The 22,175-nt window shown below is 41.0% G+C and overlaps 1 protein-coding gene across 1 annotated transcript; it reads right to left on the bottom strand.

Annotated features, from left to right (window-relative positions):
• Nucleotides 1-414: 414 nt before the first annotated feature.
• Nucleotides 415-21,044, bottom strand: LOC135512739 (myocyte-specific enhancer factor 2B-like). Its single transcript, XM_064935067.1, has 9 exons — nt 20,796-21,044; nt 7,750-7,841; nt 7,435-7,638; nt 6,993-7,127; nt 6,540-6,729; nt 5,707-5,852; nt 4,205-4,319; nt 4,014-4,122; nt 415-3,646 (listed from the first exon to the last, which is right to left on the bottom strand). Exons 2-9 carry the CDS (start codon nt 7,801-7,803, stop codon nt 3,319-3,321), a joined length of 1,281 nt encoding a protein of 426 aa, XP_064791139.1. The 5' UTR covers nt 7,804-7,841; nt 20,796-21,044; the 3' UTR covers nt 415-3,318.
• Between the last annotated feature and the right edge of the window lie 1,131 nt (nt 21,045-22,175).

Raw genomic sequence — 22,175 nt, 5'->3', positions numbered from 1 at the left:
ATAACCCCACTGCCACCATGGGGAACTCTGTTCCCAACGTTGACATCAGCAAACCGCTCGCCCACACAACGCCATACACGCTGCCTGCCATCTGCCCGGTGCAGTTGAAACCGTGAAGAGCACACTTCACCAGCATGCCAATGGCATTCTAAGGTGAGCATTTGCCCTTTGAAGTCAGTTAAGATGCCGAACTGCAGTCAGGTCAAAGCCCAAGTGAGGACGACGAGCAGAATCTAAAATGACGTTGGAGGCGGCAGAGAAATTAACATAAAATGCCAACAGCCCTGCTGGACACTCCTGCAGCCAGCATGCCAATTGCACACTCCCTCAAAACTTGATACATCTGTGGCATTGCGTTCCTATAATGGTCTTTTATTGTCCCCCAGCACAAGGTGCACCTGTGATACGCCACACCTGTCATATGGATGGTTTACCTTGGCAAAGCAGAAATGCTCACGAACAGGGATGTAAACAAATTTGTGCACAACATTTCAGAGAAATAAGCTTTATGTAAGACATTTCTGGGATCTTTTATTTCAGTTCACGAAACATGGGACCAACACTTTACATGTTGTGTTTATATTTTTGTTCAGTATAATTTGTGTCAATATGGACACATATATACAAATTAATTTCATGTTGTCAACCATAACTTGAAGTGCTCTATGTGTATGTCTTCAATACACTAATGATGCAGTTTTATCTTAATACCATCACAGTCCACTGCTTGAACCTGTCATTTTTGTCAGATGAATTAACAACCACTAGTAATGGCTGATTCTGTCCTGCATTTTGTCTTGCCTCCAGAGTGATAGTGTGAAATATGTTGCCCTCTTGTGGACAAAATAGTGAACTTCAATGTACACACAAACCCACAATGAGAAACAAAATGGATACAAGGTAATTTTACATTATACATTTTTGCAGACTTTTTAAACACAAAATGGATAAATGAAACAATAACACACCAAAAATCCAGTGCATACTACACAAACATCATTAAAAAAAGAATAATCAAAAACACAAACTCACACAAGCAATAAAAAGTGTCTTGTTTTTTTTCATAGACAAAAGTTTCTTTGACAGGTGTCTGATTCGGTCTGATTCTGTCTGATTCTCAACATACCTTATTCTCATTGCCCCACTGACAATTAATCAAATGCTTCCCTTTCCACACATGAATAAATAGCTTTTGCAGGGCTGGATTACCAAACGGGCACACAGGGGTTGGGGGCCACCTGGAGGTCGGGTTCCCCCCCCAGATATCATATGAAACCAAAATGTGTAGAATTGCAGGAAATTTGCTTTACAACTGCAAAAATTTATCTCGACCTCTTGGCAAAATGTGAACAATAGCATGAGATGAGCTACAAAACGGTACATTTTTCTCTATGAACCATACCAAAAAGTGTAGAATAGCAGAAAATGTGCTTTAAAAATGTAACATTTTCTCTTAGCCTCATGACAAAATGTAGAATTGTAATATAAGATTTGGTATGGGTCCTCATATCCTCAAAAGGTTTTTGCCCGGCCTCCGACCACAAGGCACTACACAGGGTAGTGTGTACGGCCCAGTACATCAATGGGACCAAGCTTCCTGCAATCCAGGACCTCTATACCACGTGGTGCAGAGGAAGGCCCAAAAAATTGTCAAAGACTCCAGCCACCCTAGTCATAGACTGTTCCCTCTGCTACTGCATGGCAAGCGGTACCGGAGCGCCAAGTCCAGGACCAAGTGGTACCGGAGCGCCAAGTCTAGGTCTAAGTGGCTCCTAAATAGCTTCTACCCCCAAGCCATAAGATGCCTGAACAGCTAATCCAATGGCTACCCAGACTATTCGCACTGCCCCTCCCAGAACGCTGCTGCTACTCTCTGTTATTATCTTTGCATAGTCACTTTAATAACTCTACCTACATGTACATATTACCTCTATTACCTCGACACCGGGGTAACTATATTACCTCGACACCGGGGTAACTATATTACCTCGACACCGGGGTAACTATATTACCTCGACACCGGGGTAACCGGTACCCCCTGTATGTAGCTCCATTATTGTTATTTACTGCTGCTCTTTAATCATTTGTTATTCTTTGTCTCTTACTTTAAAAAAAATATCTTACTTAAAACTGCATTGTTGGTTAAGGGTTTGTAAGTAAGCATTTCACTGTAAGGTCTACTACACCATTTGATTTGATTTGATATAAAACTGCACATTTTTCCAATAGAAAATATGTTGAAAAGCAGGGTACCTGGAGATCGGTTCCCCAGTGACCCCAAATGCGATAGTCCAGCCCTGAGCTTTTTAATTTATTTAAACAAAAAAAAGCTCAACTTTATAAAATGGTGATACTGAATATGGACCTTAATTGTTCACAAGGGGGAATAGATTGAAGTTGTATAATGATTACTATGGATGGATAATTCTTACATGCCTTTAGATATTTTTAGAAATACATTAGATGCTAAACTTTGGTTTATATTGAATATTCATATTTAAGAAAATAAACACATTACATATCCTTTGGTCTTAAATTGATGTCATAATTTTTCATGATTAAGGCCAGTGTCCAAAAAGAAATAATTAAACTATGCAGGATATAGTGTAAAAACAAACAGCTTTGCTCAGTATTATTAAAAGCAACACTAAACCTTTGTAATGGAACCAATTATCTAAATCCCTGAGAGACTTAAAAATGCACAGATTTTCAATGCAAAAATCCATAAGTGCAGATTACATTTTTGTTTTTCTGTGATCAATTCCTATCCAGACCAACTTCCCACTCACTATCATGAGGCCATGCCCATTGAGACCATGATAGATGAATAGAACCTTGCTGCTCCCTAATTGGTCTCCTGTGAGCTGACCACTTCATTGATTTTGGGCTGAAGGATAAACTAAGCATTAAAATAATATATATGTACATTAAATGGGGACCTGAATGTGAAGCATTAATCTGAAACACTGTGCTCTAAGTTATGTGGCTAAATGACTGATGCTCTCACCCCTGCTCTGCTTTGTGCTGTAGCCCAAGCAGGAGGAGAACCACATTGATGTGTGGTTTGACACCCCTTTGAACCAACACACAGACAAACCAACCCAACAACAACACACCCACGGTATCTCCTCACTGTATCCAAATCAGAGAGGCAGTGCCACATGTCCATTGCCTACAATGGAGAGTCCAGCCCAGCTCTAAGGGGGTCTTTCTTTCCTCTGGGATGATGTGAACGAGTGAACCCCATCTCCCCATTCACCTCTCTCTGTGTGTTGGAAACCATGTGGCAGGATTCTTTTGTGTGGTAGTCGTTGCCAGCTATCTTTGCCACCCATCGCTGATTTCTATTTGCCTCAGGGGCAGCCCTCCTTTCTCCTCTGCCCCGTGCTGACCCGGGTAGGGAACACCTCCTTTGGGGAAATCCTCTCTCTCATTGGCTGGGTAGGGCTCCTGGGGGGTGTGGTGAGCGGAATTGGAGGTGCTCATTGGAGAGTGCTGCCTCAAGTGGCGCACGGGCGGAGAGGTCGGGGAGCAGATGTGCTCCGGGGAGCAGCGCTCTGATTTGATGCTGAGGTTGAGGGAGGGGTGAAGAGGAGGGGTGGGGGTTGAGGACTGAGAAGGAAAAGAGCACCCTCCACTGGACATCCTGGTACACAGCAAGCGGACAGAGAAAAGAGAATAGTATATGCATGCATGATATAGTATGAAATGAATCCTCACTTGCGATTTTTCCTATAGAGGCCACTAGTGGACACACAACACTATCAGGTCCATCACTGTGCGAACACTGAGTAATTGAGTAAGGTGTATATGGGGCGGCAGGTAGCCTAGTGGTTAGAGCGTTGGGCCAGTAACTGAAAGGTTGCTAGATTGAACCCCCGAGCTGACAAGGTAAAAATCTGTCATTCTGCCCCTGAACAAGACAGTTAACCCACTGTTCCTAGGCCATCATTGAAAATAAGAATTTGTTCATAACTGACTTGCCTCGTTAAATAAAATATCAGTGGTCTTACGCTGGGCTGAGGTGAGGTACATGCTGCTCCTGTGGTTGTGCTGTCTGCCATGAGTTCACAGTCCCACGATGTAGACTCACAGCATGGGAGAAACCTGGGTGACTGTAGTCTGGGAGGGAAGAGGAGAATTATTGTAAATCACTAACTAAGAAGCAGGTGAAAATTTAAGAGGAGCAGAGCTGCAGCCTTACCAGATGGTCCAGCAGAGGAGAGGCTGTAGCCCCCCAGACCATGACTCAGCAGACCTGTCTTCCCCATTGCCAGCATGTGGTTCCCTGGGTGCATGCCCGGGTACAGGAGGCCTCTCTGAACATCACATGGGGAGAGATATTTTTTCTTTGTCTTAGCAGGGAGTCCCATTGAGACTAAGGTCTCTTTTACCAGGGAGCCCTGAAAATACACACTTTACAAATACCACATGATACAAATATACAAGATTACCACAAAAAAAACACACTCAAGAAAAAACAATCACATTCCTCAGCGAAGAGGTCCCCAATTAACAATTTGAACTGCCAAAGAGACTGAAGGGATCTCCAGAGTTAGCCATCCCTGAGACCGGGTATGGTAACTCATACGTCTTAAAGTTAGTAATGATGTTAGGTACGGGGGATGTTTTTGCAAGAGAGCTTTATAAATAAAAAGAGAGCAATAAATCGACCTCCACAACTTCAAAGAGGGCCGGCCTACTTTTTGTTAAAGAATGCGTTGATGTGTACTGAACCTGTCGCCCATAATAAAGCACAATGTGCTATGAAAAACTGCATCTAATGGCTTTAATGAATTGGCAGCTGCATTCATATAGATGATGTCGCCATAGTCTAAAACCGGTAGGAATGTTGACTGAATAATCTGCTTTCTGCTATTTAACGAGATGCAGGACCTATATCTATAGAAGAAGCCCATTTTAATTCTCAACTTCTGAACTAACTTCTCAATATGCTTTTTAAAAGATAGCTTTTCATCAATCCAATTGCCCAGATATTTATAAGCGTGGACATAGTCAATGTGGGCACCATCCAAAGTAAATATGCCTAATATATTCATTAATTACTTTTAAAAAGCTATTTACAAAACAATACAGGCCATGTGAGTGTGGTTGGTACTCTGATTGTCCTTTCGTAATGGCATCGTCATAACCCTGCTCTCCGATTAGTCCTTCATAAGGATATCGTCATAACCCTGCGCTCTGATTGATCCCTTCATAATGAGATCATCATAACCCTGTCCTCTGATTGGTCCTTCATAATTACATCATCATAATGCTATTGTTATGACCCTGCTCTCTGATTGACACATCATAATGACATCGTCATAGCCCTGCTCTCTAATTGGGCACTTCATAATAACATTGTCCTAACCCTAATCTCTGATTGGTCCCTTTGTAATATTATCGTCATAACCATGCTCTCTGATTGGTTCATCATAATGACATCATCATAACCCTAATCTCTTATCGGTCGATTCCTAATTACATAATCTTAAACCTGCTTTCTGAATGGTCCCATTGTAATAACATCCTCATAACCGCTCTCTGATTGGTCCCTTCATAATGACATTGTCATAACCCTGCTTTCTGATTGCTCCTTCATAATCACCATGAGTGGTAGTGGAACTATGTAGCCTGCAGTACTGCAGTACCTCATGCTAACCTCGCATTATGACTGACAAGTAGGATTTAAGAGATCCTTACAGAACTGCTAAAGTTGGCGCGTGTGCCACCCATGCCTGGGTGGCTCTCTGTCCGCCGGTTCTCACTGCCCAGATTCAAAGGGGGAGGAGTCTTCATCTCCAAGGCCCGGCTCAGGTTGCCATGGGAGAACATAGAGTTGCCAATACCTGAACAGAGAGAACACAAATAGGAAGTGAGAACAAGATGTTTCACTCAACGACCGAACACTTAATCACTCTCTCTCAATCTCTCTCTCTCACTCGCTCTGCCTGTAAAAGTTCATTTTGCATCTCTAATAGACGTCTGCAACTTCAGATTACCAAAACGTACATTATCAATGTCAACCTGATTACATTTTTTTGTTTTCACACATTAACTTAGTAAGCATAATACATATTTTTACCATACATTTAGCTCAGATCTGTATTGATAAAAAGGGCATATTACAAGCATCGTACAGTAGTGTATAGTCTTTCAAAATGCTGATTTAATTGACTACAAAGCTTGGTTGCGATCACACACCACTGACTGGTATCTCTACACATGTCTACTAATAACTATATGGTGTGAAGAGTGAGGGGTTGAGCTGAGCTGAGATGACCAGCAGGTGCAACACACTCACTGCTCAGAAACCACAGATCAGCCTCCAGACGCTGTTTCACTTGTGGGGACTGTTTCAGACAGCACACACACACACTCACTTCCTGTGTGCACAGCTGGCTGCACAGAACTGAGATGGACTTACACTCATGGACACTCATTCACGCCAGCCATTCTGTCGACAAATCATGTCAAGAATGGTACGTCTAACACTCTAGGAATGTTTGCAAAGAGGAACTAGGGGGCCCGGTCACCTGAGTGTGGGGACATGAAAGCAGCATGGCAGTGGGGCCCTGCAGGGCTGGCTGAGCCTGGTCTGGGGCCCAGGGGCTTGAAGGCCGGGGGTCTGTGGGAGCTCGGGCTGGGGTTGGAGGAGTTGGGGTATCCATTCTCACAGCCAGTAGACACCAGGAACTGGGCCTCTGGTGAGTGCAAGGAGGGGGCCTGAGGAGAAATATGAGAGAGTGTCTGTTTGAGTTAAGATTTGAAAGTTAGGTTTATTGCAGCTGCATTGCAGAGCTAAAGTGTCTCTATGAGTACAACATGTGCTCACTGAGTCACATGAATGGTTTGACTGTTCAATGGAATAATTTTCTCAAATGTAGCCATTATTCACAGAATAAAAGATAGCAATGAAACAATGTTAGTTAATGTACAGCCTTTGGCTCAGACAGCACCTGTCTGATAAGACCCGTGTGAGTACTAACGTAGTAGCGCTGGCGGGCCAGGGAGAGGTCCATGCCCTCGCTGTGTGGGCCATACTTCTCTGCTGCCTCCTGCATGGGTTCCTCCGTGTCCAGCAGCTCTGTCCCGTCCAGGCCAAGGCCCTTCCTCCGCAGAGTCTACAGTAGCAGGACAGAGGAAAGAGCAGCACACAGACATTACCTCAAGGATACAACAGCACTATTTATACTATTGATTCTTGGGGATGTTCTAACAATACCGAAGTGGACTGTACCAACATTGTTTTTTCAATGCTTTGTGGGGGAGCCCAAGTAAGCATTTCATAAACGTATGCATTCCAACGTCAAAGCACTCTCAACAGTGTGTCTTTATTGGGAATGAATGTAATTGTAACCTTGCATATAGTTATGCAACAGATTACTACATGTACAGGAGAACATGTTGAGTGTGGAGCTGTATTTATACCTCCAGTATGTCTGTGTTGGTCCTGCTCTCGTGAGGCTCGCTGTACTCTGTGTACTTGAGCAGGACCTTGTCCATGTCAGTGCTGGCGTACTGGAACAGACGGTTGGTGCTGTTGAAGATGATGAGAGCGATCTCACAGTCACACAGTACACTCAGCTCATACGCTTTCTTCATCAGGCCAAACTTACGCTTGGTGAATGTCACCTGGGAACAGAAATATATTGGTACATGTATTATTTGGTCTGTGACTGTTTAACTATACCATGTCAAATGTAGTAATCAATCAAATTTGATAGAATAATTAAGGAGTTGTACCTGTCGATTCCGCTGGTCTAGGATACGAGAGATTTGTATTTTTTTCCTTCCCATTGTGTTTACGGTCTGCGTGTCTGACAGATGGCTTAACACTGTGAAGATATATATATATATATATATTTAAAAAAATCTAAACTCAGTCATTTGAACTCATCCCCTTTTCACCACAGCATGTAAATGTCATCCTAGTAATGAAAACGTTTAATTACGTTAACTTTATTTCATCAGGATAGCCCATTGAGATACATAGTATTTTGTAGATCTCAAGGCAACATCAACAGCCCATTACACAATCAAACCTAGCTAACTTTCAAAAAGCCAACCATATGGTTGAGACCTCTGGCCACTTCATAAAGGGTTACGGGTAGGCCCATACACAGTGGTGCCACTCAACCTTGTCAAAATAAGAGCACCAACCACCGTACAGTATGGGTCTTAACCTTCAGACAATTCTGATGGGAAAATGTCATGTGTTTTGTTTAAGCGACCTAAGTCCCACCCTTCCCCCTTGTCATGGCAGCCTGTTTATTTATACTCTGATGAGGCGATGGGGGATAAAGTTAGAGCAGTCTGACACCCCTCAGTCTGGGTTAACCTGGGACCAGAGCTAGCAGGGTTACAAATATAAACCAGTCAGCCTGTAAGGTACAACAGGCCCTGGTGAAACCAGCGGAAGTTAAACAGTGTGTTTTCCAGAAGGGAAAGTTCTACACCACCCCCTCTTCTCCCATGTTCAGGTTCAGAAAAAAAGATGGTAGAGACATACGGGCAGGCTTGGTCATGTGGATGTAATAACTAAGTGCAGCCCACTGAGTGGTAGGGCTGAAAATGACAGTTGGGATTGAGAAGATTATAGTGAAAATAAGTGAATGTTTGTACATGTCACGATCGTCGTAAGAAGCGGACCAAAATGCAGCGTGGTATGTGTTCATGATGATGTTTTAATTAAAGAAGGCACTGAACACTGAATACAAAACAATAAACTAATGTGAAGCTATACTAAGAACTGTGCTGACACAAGCAACTGACATAGACATAGACAACCACCCACAGAATATGGCTGCCTAAATATGGTTCCCAATTAGAGACAACGATAGACAGCTGCATCTAATTGAGAACCAATCTAGGCAACCATAGACATACAATTTTCCTAGAAAGAAAACAGCCCCATAAAAATACAAAACCCCTAGACAAGACCAAAACACATACATCACCCATGTCACACACTGACCGAACCAAAATAACAAGGAAAAAAGAATACTCAGGTCAGGGTGTGACAGTACAGGGCATTCAGAAAGTATTCACACCCTTTGGTTTTTCCACATTTTGTTGTGTTACAAATTGATTTAATTGTAATTTTTTGTCAACGATCTACACAAAATACATTACAAAATGTAATGTCGAACTGTAAGATAAATTCTATCATTTGTAAAAAAAAAATTTTTTTTTTTTTTTTTTATATATATATATATATATATATATATATATATATATATATATATATATATATATATATATATTTTTATATATATTTTTTATATATATATATATATATATATATATATATATATATATATTTTTTTATATATATTTTTTTTATATATATATATATATATATATATATCTATATATATATATATATATATATATATATATACACATACAGATGAAGTCGGAAGTTTACATACACTCAATTTGTATTTGGTAGCATTGCCTTTAAATTGTTTAACTTGGGTCAAATGTTTCGGGTAGCCTTCCAAACTTTTCGGGCCTCCTTGCTCGCACACGTTTTTTCAGTTCTGCCCACAAATTTTCTATGGGGTTGAGGTCAAAGCTTTGTGATGGCCACTCCAATACCTTGACTTTGTTGTTCTTAAGCCCCTTTACCACAACTTTGGAAGTATGCTTGGAGTCATTGTTCATTTGGAAGACCCATTTGCAACCAAGCTTTAACTTCCTGACTGATGTCTTGAGATGTTGCTTCAATATATCCACCTAATTTTCCGTCCTCATGATGCCATCTATTTTGTGAAGTGCACCAGTCCCTCCTGCAGCAAAGCACCCCCGTGCTTCACGGTTGGGATGTTGTTCTTCGGCTTGCAAGCATCCCCCTTTTTCCTCCAAACATAACGATGGTCATTATGGCCAAACAGTTCTATTTTTGTTTCATCAGACCAGAGGACATTTCTCCAAAATGTACAATCTTTGTCCCCATGTGCAGTTGCAAACCATAGTCTGACTTTTTTATACGGTTTTGGAGCAGTGACTTCTTCCTTGCTTAGCGGCCTTTCAGGTTATGTCGATATAGGACTCGTTTTACTGTGGATATAAATACTTTTGTACCTGTTTCCTCCAGCATCTTCACAAGGTACTTTGCTATTGTTCTTGGATTGATTTGCACTTTTCGCATTAAAGTACGTTCATCTCTAGGAGACAGAACGCTTCTCCTTCCTGAGCGGTATGACGGCTGCGTGGTCCCATGGTGTTTATACTTGTGTACTATTGTTTGTACAGATGATTGTGTTACCTTCAGGCATTTGGAAATTGCTCCCAAGGATGAACCAGACTTGTGGAAGTCTACAAATTTTTTTCTGAGGTCTTGGCTGATTTCTTTTGATTTTCCCATGATGTTAAGCAAAGAGGCACTGAGTTTGAAGGTAGGCCTTGAAATACATGCACAGGTACACCTCCAATTGACTCAAAGTATGTCAATTAGCCGAATCAGAAGCTTCTAAAGCCATGATGTCCTTTTCTGGAATATTCCAAGCTGTTTAAAGGCACAATCAACTTAGTGTATGTAAACTTCTGATCCACTGGAATTGTGATACAGTGAATTATAAGTGAAATAATCTGCCTGTAAACAATTGTTGGAAAAATTACTTGTGTCATGCACAAAGTAGATGTCCTAAACAACTTGCCAAAACTATAGTTTGTTGACAAGAAATTTGTGGAGTGGTTGAAAAACGAGTTTTAATGACTCCAACCTAAGTGTATGTAAACTTCCGACTTCAACTGTATATATATATATATATATCTTAGAATCACATTTGGCAGTGATTACAGCTGTGAATCTTTCTGGGTAAATCTCTAAGACCATTACACACCTGGATTGCACAATATCTGCTATTATTTTTGTAATTCTTCAAGCTATGTCAAGTTGGTTGTTGAGCATTGCTAGACAGACATTTTCAAGTCTTGCCATAGATTTTTAAAGCAGATTTAAGTCAAAATTCTAGCTAGGCCACTCAGGAACATTCAGTGTTGTCTTGGTGAGCAACTCCAGTGTTAATTCGACATTTTGTTTTAGGTTATTGTTCTGCTGAATGGGGAATTTGTCTCCCAGTGTCTGTTTGAAAGCAGACTGAATCAGGTTTTCCTATTGGATTTTGCCTGTGCTGAGCTCTATTCTGTTTCTTTTTATCCTGAAAAACTCCCCAGTCCTTGCCCGATAACAAGCACTCATAGCATGATGCAGCCACCACCATGCTTGAAAATATGAAGAGTGGTACTCAAAGATGTGTTTTGTTGGATTTGCCCCAAGCATAACGCTTTGTATTCAGGACATAAAGATATTTTCTTTGCCACATGTTTTGTAGTTTTACTTTCATGCCTTATTGCAAACAGGATGCATGCTTTGGAATATTCTTTATTCTGTATTCTGTCCTTCTTTTCATTTAGGTTAAATCAAATCAAATTGTATTAGTCACATGCGCAGAATACAACAGGTGTAGACCTTACAGTGAAATAGTAACTTACGAACCCCTAACCGACAGTGCAGTTCCAAAAAATATGGATAAGAAAAAGAGATAAAAGTAACAAGAAATGAAAGAGGAGCAGTAAAAAATAACAATATATACAGGGGGGTGCCGGTACAGAGTCAATGTGTGGGGCCACCGGTTAGTTGAGGTAGTATGTACATGTCGGTAGAGTTAATTAAAGTGACTATGCATAGATGACAAGAGAGTGGCAGTGGTGTGGAGAGGGGAGGTCGGGGGCAATGTGAATAGTCTGGGTAGCCATTTGACTAGATGTTCAGGAGACTTATGGCTTGGGGGTAGAAGCTGTTTAGAAGCCTCTTGGACCTAGACTTGGCGCTCCGGTACAGCTTGCCGTGTGGTAGTAGAGAGAACAGTCTATGACTAGGTGGCTGGAGTCCTTGACAATTTTCAGGGCCTTCCTCTGACACCGCCTGGTATAGAGGTCCTGGATGGCAGGAAGCTTGGCCCCCAGTTATGTACTAGGCCGTTCGCACTACCCTCTGTAGTGCCTTTCTGTCGGAGGCCGAGCAGTTCTCATATCAGGCAGTAATGCAACCAGTCAGGATGCTCTCGATAGTGCAGCTGTAGAACCTTTTGAGGATCTAAGGACCCATGCCAAATCTTTTCAGTCTCCTGAGGGGGAAAAGGTTTGTTGTGCCTGCTTCACGACTGTCATGGTTTGCTTGGACCATGTTAGTTTGTTGGTGATGTGAACAACAAGGAACTTGAAGATCTCAACCTGCTCCACTGCAGCCCCGTCGGTGAGAATGGGGGCGTGCTTGGTCCTCTATTTCCTGTAGTCCACTATCATCTCCTTTGTCTTGATCACGTTGAGGGAGAGGTTGTTGTCCTGGCACCACAGGGCCAGGTCTCTGACCTTCTCCTCATAGGTTGCCTCGTTGTTGTCGGTGATCAGGCCTACCTACCACTGTTTTATCATCGGCAAATGTAATGATGGCGTTGGAGTCGTGCCTGGCCATGCAGTCATGAGTGAACAGGGAGAACAGGAGGGGGCAGAGCACACACCCTTGAGGTGCCCCTGTGTTGAGGATCAGCGTGGCGGATGTGTTGTTACCTACCCTTACCAACTGGGGGCGGCCCTCCAGGAAGTCCAGGATCCAGTTGCAGAGGGAGGTGTTGAGTCTCAGGGTCCTTAGCTTTATGATGGGCACTATGGTGTTGTAACTACAATTGTGAAGTAACTACAATGTTATTGATCCATCCTCAGTTTTCTCCTATCACAGCCATTAAACTCTGTAACTATTTCAAAAGCAACCATTGGCCTGTATATAATTGCTTTGTGAACACAGCAGTATACAAGATCAGTAACGTCACATTTATAAATTACATTGAGCATAACAATGGTATCCACAATATATCCTAAAAACTTTACACATCAGATAAGTACACTGTCGAGATTAGAAAGTTAGGTCTAGTACAACTCTCTGCATCCCTGTCCTCAGCTGGCAGTAACTGACTGTACTGTACTGTCTCTACGGATGCAAAGCCCAGAGGAGTTTCCCTTCTCATATTGGACACGTATGACATCTATATTTAGAAGCCACATCCAAATGGTGAGTGAGCGGATATGGTGCCGGTGTTCCCACGACCCCCAGAGTGCCCGCTGCCCCCTTGCCCACGCTTGGCACACAGGCATTCAGGGCATTTCTGAGGAATCCACCTCTGTGCCCCCATCATTACCTTATAAAGTATCCACTGGAGTCAGCCTCTAAGACAAGACACTTACACCTCAAACTGTAAAATAGAACAGAATCAATCAATGTGTGGAAAAATATCCATTGTTGGTACTCCATTTTCGATTACTGAAACTTCTCTGAATAATACCACTTTATTGAGACTGACAAAATTGGAAAGTAGACAAGTCTCCTAAATCTATAGTGCAGCAAACTAGTAACAGATACTGGGGCAAAATAGTTGTAACTGCTCAGCTATTGGATTGCACAAACAAGAGGTCCACCAAGAACACACCAAATGACTGCACCAATTATGATTGCACCATCTTGCATTGTACTGAATAAAAAAAGACAATAGTTTTCTGCAACTGAGAGGAGAACTCTACATAACTAGCATGTACAGTTCTGCAGAAGAGAGCATCTCGCCTCTGATGTAAATGAAGACAGTAGAGGGAAGTGGAAGATCTGAGCTACAGAGAGGCCAGAGAGATCTTTATCACATTGGGGTTTACAGAAAGTTCCTTTCTCTTAGAATTACACACCACACATCTGGGCAAATATAGCATTTACCTCCCCTCTAAACAGTGAGGACTTGGCCCTCTCACCGTTGTTTTGAGGGTTTCTCAAACCCCCAGCGACGAAGCCAGTAAACCTGCACACGCCTAATGTCAGCTAATTCTGGATAACGTAGTCCGTATGACAACCGCCACTTGAGGTCTCAAACAGGCTCATAAAAGTCAAGTTAGAGAGAAATGTACCTGAGTTTCACTCTCTTTAAAAACCATTGGAATGTTGTTGAGAATGTACATTTGGCTGCCTTGGGGCGGTAGAACAAATGTTACGGTTTTAATTTCCAATGATCTTGTTCACACACTATAGGATGGAATCCAATTACTTTTTGCCACTCAAGAGACCATGGTATTCAAGACCAGGAAAATGCCTGTGGTAATCTACAGATGATATACTGTATACAGTAAGTGGAGTAGAAAATAACATTTTGTGTCCTGTAATAGTGCAATAATTGCACTCACACACAGTTGCCCCAGGGTCTCGAGCTCCTAGGGACAGAGTGCAGCTTCCTCTGACACCTTCCCAGAGGCCAGACAGTGGAACGAGACCATACACACTAACAGAGCAGGCCTCTAGCACAGTCAGGCCCTCTCTCCCAAAGACACCCTGGCTGCCCCCAGAGAAATTGTTGAGTGTCTCACTGGGACACCGCAGGGTGAAGAACACCGACAACAAACAGTTTTGTCATTACCAGTCAACACTGTAGCACTACTTCAATATGAGTGAGTGAAGGACTTGATACAGGGGTGTGGTACATCTCACTAACACACTGGCTTTAATTATAGCAATACCGGCGAACGTTAAATGGGAACTTACTTGTGAACACGGATCATTGCTGTATATGTACATGACAATAACAACTGTGTCATTCCACATTCCATTAAATACATGAAATGGAAACTTGATAATGTTCACCCCTTGCAGAAGGAGAAAGCATACATTTCCCCTTTAAGGCCAATAACAGTGAACAGAGAACCATACTCTTAGATGAACGCTACCATACAATATTAGCTGGGAAAATGCATAAAAAGCAGAGTGTTTTCAGTATTAGTTGTTGATGCTCCAGTCATTTCAGTTCAATGGCAAGATGAGAAACCAGGCCCAAAATAGAAAGCAGGAATCATATTTGCATAACCCAATACATAAATCCCCCGCAAACCTTGACATAAAATGCAAATTATTATAAAAGAGTTAACACTTCATTCATCACTGAATTTATATCACAGATTAAGGTTTGTGTGAAATCTTCTAAAAGTAATGCAGTGGGCCAATACAGTATCAATTTGCAAGACTAATTTATGGTTAAGAAATCTATATTTCACCCCATGTTTATTTAAAACTCGAATGTGACACAGCATGGTCAGACAGTTTATGCGCTTTGTTATTTGCAATGACTCCCTGGCTGGACATTTGCAAAGCAGAGGTGAGGAAATATCTGGCTAATTTTAACAGGAGATAATTAAATTGCCTGTATATTTTGGATTGAGTCAGAATAGACACACACTATGGACAGGACACCTGATATTTCTGGAAGAGCTTTGGGATTTTTGTGAACCACAGAGACATGTCAAGACCATAGTGTCGTGTCTCAGCTTAGAGACAGAGACAGAGAGAGACAGAGAGAGACAGACAGAGACAGAGAGAGACAGAGACAGAGAGAGAGAAACAGAGAGAGACAGAGAGAGACAGAGACAGAGAGAGACAGAGAGAGACAGAGAGAGACAGAGAGAGACAGAGAGAGACAGAGAGTGACAGAGACAGAGAGAGACAGAGAGCGACAGAGAGCGACAGAGACAGAGAGAGACAGAGAGCGACAGAGAGAGACAGAGACAGAGACAGACAGAGAGACAGAGAGCGACAGAGACAGAGAAAGAGAGAAACAGAGAGAGAGACAGAGAGAGACAGAAACAGAGAGAGACAGAGAGCAACAGAGAGCGACAGAGAGAGACAGAGACAGAGAGAGACAGACAGAGACAGAGAGAGAGACAGAGACAGAGAGCGACAGAGACAGAGAGAGACAGAGAGAGAGACAGAGAGAGACAGAAACAGAGAGAGACAAAGCGCAACAGAGAGCGACAGAAAGAGACAGAGACAAAGAGAGACAGAGATGCAGTCATGACTGCACCAGGGGCAACAGGTTCAATACTGAGTGCCCAAGTTTAGTGGTTTTATTAAAAAACCAAAAGGTCAAAGATGCTCTCTTTCAGAAACAAACATATTGCTGTCCATGGAAAAGCAACTAGAGAACAAGAATAACAAACACAGATGTTGTCAAGTCATGCAAAGAATTTAAACCTTTCAGTTCACGATTAACAAATATTTGTTGTAAGCATTGGAAATACTGTATTTCAGTGTTTTACTGGAAACTGTGGTAAATATACTACTTTGAAAATATTTTTTTTATGTATCCTAACCATATAATTTGTGCCTTTCTGTTGACTATGCTTTGCTCCAAGTTAAGATTTTTGCAGAGCTGAATGAAAGGATAAAAATGTAAGCATAAATAAAATGCATTTAAAACAGCCGCTGGACCAGATTCCACTTTACATATTTGCTCCACGGCAAATCTTTCCTTCATGATAGAAAATCCTGCGTCCCTATTGTGACAGTATAATGTACACCCTCTAAGCCACTGGCATCATCTAAAATGAATTTAGTCTATACAAAGTGTTTCAATGTTCTCCAGCGTTTACAAAATTCTCCATAAAAATATGCATCATTTAAAAAGGAATTGTACATGCAATGGGAATTAACTACTGTACCTGTATATAGGCCTGAAGGACACACAATACACCCCCCAAATGTACATTATTTATGCACTGTATAAAGGCTATACAGTGCCTATCATAAGTATTCACCCCCTGGGATTTCTTCAAATGTTGGTGCGTAAGAAATTGGGTTTTAAATTAATTTAATTGTGATTTTTATTTGTCATTTATCTACACAAAATATTCCATAATGTCAAAGAGAATATATATATATATTTAAAAAGAATACATTTAAAAAAAACTAGAATCTCTTGGTTATATAACTATTCACCCTCTTTGTTATGGCAAGCCTAAATAAGTTCCTGGGTAAAGATTTGCTAAACAAATCACATAATAAGTTGCATGGACTCAATAATAGAGGTTAACAAGATTGTTTTATGACACACAATTATACACACAATTATATGTAAGGTCCCTCAGTCCAGAAGTACATTTCTAGCACAGATTCAATCACAAAACCAGGGAGCTTTTCAATGTCTTGAAAAGAAGGGCACCAATTGGTAGACACAACACATTTGGAAAGTATTCAGACCCCTTCCTTTTTTCCACATTTTGTTATGTTACAGCCTTATTCTAAAAATGATTAATTTAATATTTTTCCTCATCAATCTACACAATACCCCATAATGACAAATCAAAATCTGTTAATTTTTTATTGCTAATATTATTATTATTTTTTAATGATTTACATAAGTATTCAGAGTCTTTGAGTCTATGAGACTAGAAATTGAGCTCAGGTGTATCTTGTTTCCATTGATCATCCTTGGGATGTTTCAACAACTTGATTGAAGTCCACTGTGGTAAATCAAATGATTGGACATGATTTGGAAAGGCACACACTTGTCTATATAAGGTCCCACAGTTAACAGTGCATGTCAGAGCAAAAACCAAGCCAGGAGGTTGAAGGAATTGTCAGTGGAGCTCTGAAACAGAATTGTCTCGATGCACAGATCTGGGGAAGGGTACCAAAAAATGTCTGCAGCATTGAAGGTCCCAAATTGAGAAATTGGGGGAGAAGGGCCTTGGTCAGAGAGGTGACCAAGAACCTGATTGTCATTCTGAGAGAGCTCCAGAGATCCTCTGTGGAGATGGGAGATCCTTCCAGAAGGACATCCATTTCTGCAGCACTCCACCAATCAGGTCTTTATGATAGAGTGGCCAGACAGAAGCAACTCCTCAGTAAAAGGCACATGACAGCCCGCTTGGAGTTTGCCCAAAGCACCTAGAGAACTCTCAGATCATGAGAAACAAGATTCTCTGGTCTGACGAAACCAACATTGAACTATTTGGCCTGAATGCCAAGCGTCACATCTGAATGAAACCTGGCACCATCCTTAAGGTGAAGCACGGTGGTGGCAGAATCATGCTATGGGGATGTTTTTCAGCGGCAGGGACTGGGAGACTAGTCAGGATTGAGGGAAAGATGAACTGAGCAAAGTACAGAGAGATCCTTGATGAAAACCTGCTCCAGAGTACTCAGGACCTCAGACTGGGGCGAAGGTTCACCTTCCAACAGGACAACGACCCTAAGCACACAGCCAAGATGTCACGACTTCCGCCGAGGTTGGCTCCCCTGCCTGTTCAGGCGGTGTCGGCGGTCGTCGTCACCGGCCTACTAGCCGCCACCGGCCTACTAGCTGCCACCGATCCCTTTTCCGTTTTCTGTTTGTTTTGCCTTATTAGTTGCACCTGTGTCTAATTGTGTTTGCCTGATGGGCTTCCTTATTTAAGGCTAGTAAACCCACCCTTGTTTTGTGCGGGATTGTTCTTGTGTTACGTGTTGTGTTCTTGGGTGTGTTCGTGCTCCGGACCTGGTACCCTGTGTTTTGGGTTGGTCCATATTTTTTGCGCCCTGTGTTTTGGGCATTGCTTTTGGTGCCATATTAAAGTGCACTTCTCCCTTTGGAATTCTCTGCGCCTGATTCTTACCTCACACACCTAGTCCCGTGTGACACAAGACAATGCAGGAGTGGCTTCAGGACAAGTCTCTGAATGTCCTTGAGTGGCCCAGCCAGAACCTGGACTTGAACCCGATCGAACATCTCTGGAGAGACCTGAAAATAGCTGTGCAGCAATGCTCCTTATCCAACCTGACAAAGTTTGAGAGGATCTGCAGAGTAGAATGGGAGAAACTCCCAAAATACAGGTGTCCCATGCTTGTAGCGTCATACCCAAGAAGACTCAAGGCTATAATCGCTGCCAAAGGTGCTTTATATTTCAGTTTTTAATGTGTAATATATTTGCAAAAATGTCAAAATCTGCTTTTACTTTGTCATTATGGAGAATTGTGTGTAGATTGACCAGGATTTTAATTTTTTAATTCTAGAACAAAGCTGTAACATAATAAAATGTGGAAAAAGTCAAGAGGTCTGAATACTATCAGAATGCACTGTAGGTCTTCTTTTTTTTAAAGCAGACACTGAATATCCCTTTGAGCATGGTGAAGTAATTAACTAGGCTTTGGATGGTGAATCAATAGACCCAGTCACCACAAAGATAAAAATGTCCTTCCTAACTGAGTTGCCAGAGAAGAAGGAAACCACTCAGGGATTTCAGCATCAGGCCAATGGTGATTTAAAACAGTTATGAGGTTTTATTGCTGTGATAGGAGAGAACTTAGGATGCTTCTACAATACTAACATAAATGACAGAGTGAAAAGAAGGGAGCCTGTACAGAATAAAAAATATTCCAAAACATGCATCCTGTTTGCAACAAGGCAGTAAAGTAATACTCCAAAAAGGTGGAAAATAAATCCACTTTTTGTCCTGAATAAAAATTGTTATGTTTGGGGCAAATCCAACACAACACAACACTGAGTACCACTCTTTATATTTTTCAGCATGGTGGTGGCTGCATCAATATGGGTATGCTTGTCATCGGCAAGGAATGGTGAGCTTTTCAGGATAAAAACAATCGTAATGGAGCTAAGCACAGGCAAAATCCTAGAGGAAAACCTGATTCAGTCTGTTTTCCACCAGACTCCGGGAGGGAGACCAATCTTTCAACAAGACAATAACCTAAAACACAAGGCCAAAGGTACACTGGAGTTGCTTACCAAGAAGGCAGTGAATGTTCCTGAGTGGCCTAGTTACAGTCTGCTTGAAAATATATGGCAAGACTTGAAAATGTCTGTCTAGCAATGATCAACAACCAACTTGACAGAGTTTGAAGAATTTTGAAAATAATAATGGGCAAATATTGCACAGTCTAGATGTGCAAACTCTTAGAGACTTGCTCAAAAAGACTCACAGCTGTAATCACTGCCAAATGGTGATTCTAACATGTATTGACTCCGGGGGGTGAATACTTGTCTAATCAAGATATATTCGTGTTTTCTTTTTTATAACATTTACATGTTTTATTTTATTTCATTAATTCCACGTTGGCATTACAGAATAGTATGTGTACACTGTTGACAGAAATGACAATGAAACACATTTTAATCCCACGTTGTAACACAATGAACTGTGAAGAACTCCCAAGGGGGTGAATACTTATGATAGGCACAGTATTTGTCAGTCATTACTATGATGTGTAGATACATAAATGAGTTGAAATGTTGTGTCTTGATACGTACACTTGTGGCATTATTGTTCCACTACTGTAAATATGTAAGAATCTCGCCATCCATTTCCGTTCATCTTCAATTGTGACACAAATATGATCTGACTTAGGGATGACTCATAGTGGGATAGAGCCAAAGAATGCAAATGTATTTGTCATGCAAGGGTTAGGCTTACTTTTCCCACTACTTTCTCTATTGGATGAAATCTCACGTTTCATCTGCCTGAACAATACAACTAACTTCTTGCTAATGTTAGAAACATCTTTGATTGATCCTATCTCTTTTGACCCATCAATAAAAACAGGCCTCCCGATGATTGGCCCTTTGAATGTAGCCTATCAAGTGGAGTACTGTGTCAAATATAGCATAACCAGGCACATGGCAGTCTTTAGTAAATTATACAAATGGGCAACAGCACTATAAATACAGCTGTGAGGCCTGCATGTGTCGTTGTTAATAATACATAAGACGCCCAAATAATTACTGCATTTCTGATGCAAATACTCAGTTAATAATCGTATTTATGTCCCAGAGTTACGCATTCCTAAGTATCTACTATAAATGAGTTAAACAGTAATAGCATGTTACTAGCCTATGCCATCATTTACTGTTTTCTCAGAATAGCACAGATAATTTTAAGGAAACTCTATTGTTTTGACAAGAAGAAAACAATGACCGCTCCCAGCTCACCTGTTCTTTGATATCTCTCCGGTGTCACGTTCTGCCCTGTTCTTAACTGTAGGTTACTCTGTGTTTGAGCCGGTATTGACGGATAAATATGACAGCAGTGTCTATTTAACAATTTTTTGGAATGTCTTAAAAAAAATCAAGAACTATTCGTTGTCGTTGAAGTGAATACGCGGTGCCGTGGCTAGAAATGTCCACCTGATTCTCGATAATGATTCAGGAGCGCTCCTTTCAACTGCTCGTACATTTCCAGCAGCAACAGCTGGCTGCAGCCCATTTGTAAATGACCATATACCGCCCTTTCGGCACCGCCTCCCTGATGGCAATCATTTCAGTTGACGAGAGACAAGAAGGGCCGTTCAATAAAGGCTGTCACAATTGACTACCCAAATACCAGTGGTGGGAAAAGTACCCAAATGTCATACTTGAGTAAAGGATACCTTCATAGAAAATGACTCAAGTAAGTTACCCAGTAAAATACTACTTGAGTATAAGTATAAAAGTATAATATATTTGAATATCAAAAGTAAATCTAATTGCTAAAATATACTTAAGTATCAAAGTAAAACTAAAAGTATACGTAATTTCAAATTCCTTATATTAAGCAAACCAGATTGCACAATGTTCTTGTTTTTTAAATTTACGGATAGCTAGGGGCACTCTCCAAAATTCCAACATAATTTACAAATTTAGCGAGTCCGCCAGATGAGAGGCAGTAGGGATGACCTGGGATGTTCTCTTGATAAATTGCGAGAAATTTGGACAATTTTCCTGTCCTGCTAAGCATTCAAAATGTAACGAGTATTTTTGGATGTCAGGGAAAATGTATGGAGGAAAAAGTACATTATTTTCTTTAGGAATGTAAGTGAAGTAAAAGTAAACGTAGTCACAAATATAAATAGTACAAGATACCCCCAAAAACTACTTAAGTATTCATTTAAAGTATTTTTTACTTAAGTACTTTACACCACTGCCAAATTGCATTTCAATGTGACATGCTTGCTTCTTAGTTTTTATGTTTTGTTAAATGTGATAGTTTCATTATACACATTGTACACGACAAGACATTGATATTATGACATTATTAATACATTATTATTATTATTAATAATACATTATGACAAAGTATTAGCAGATTAAAATAGTCAATTATGAAATAATATTTCTATAACCTTATTTTAGGATTTCACTCACGTGTAAAAAGGCTTTATTCCGTTTTTCACTGCAGGACATACTAAATGATGCAATGACATGAAGCCATATCTCTGCCAAAAGTTTGGTGATGGAAGGGTGAGCTGCAGTTAGTTTCAGAGTGGGTGGCAAGGAATAAGTTAAATCTAAATATTTCTGAAACTTAAAGCATTGTATTTGGGACAAATCATT

The sequence above is a fragment of the Oncorhynchus masou genome, chromosome 24, assembly GCF_036934945.1.
Source record: "Oncorhynchus masou masou isolate Uvic2021 chromosome 24, UVic_Omas_1.1, whole genome shotgun sequence".
In the NCBI taxonomy this organism is placed as follows: Eukaryota; Metazoa; Chordata; class Actinopteri; order Salmoniformes; family Salmonidae; genus Oncorhynchus; species Oncorhynchus masou.
Note: the sequence above shows the minus strand (reverse complement) of the source record. Positions and strands in the feature narration are given on the sequence as shown.

What these genes read in the sequence shown, in the direction of transcription:
- LOC135512739 (XM_064935067.1), bottom strand. Translation starts at nt 7,803, where the DNA reads ATGGGAAGGAAAAAAATACAAATCTCTCGTATCCTAGACCAGCGGAAT. An exon ending in TGGCCCGCCAGCGCTACTAC is followed by an intron (nt 6,730 to 6,992) that starts GTTAGTACTCAC and finishes ATTTCTCCTCAG; the next exon opens with GCCCCCTCCTTGCACTCACC. An exon ending in GTACCTCACCTCAGCCCAGC is followed by an intron (nt 3,647 to 4,013) that starts GTAAGACCACTG and finishes GCTGTGTACCAG; the next exon opens with GATGTCCAGTGGAGGGTGCT.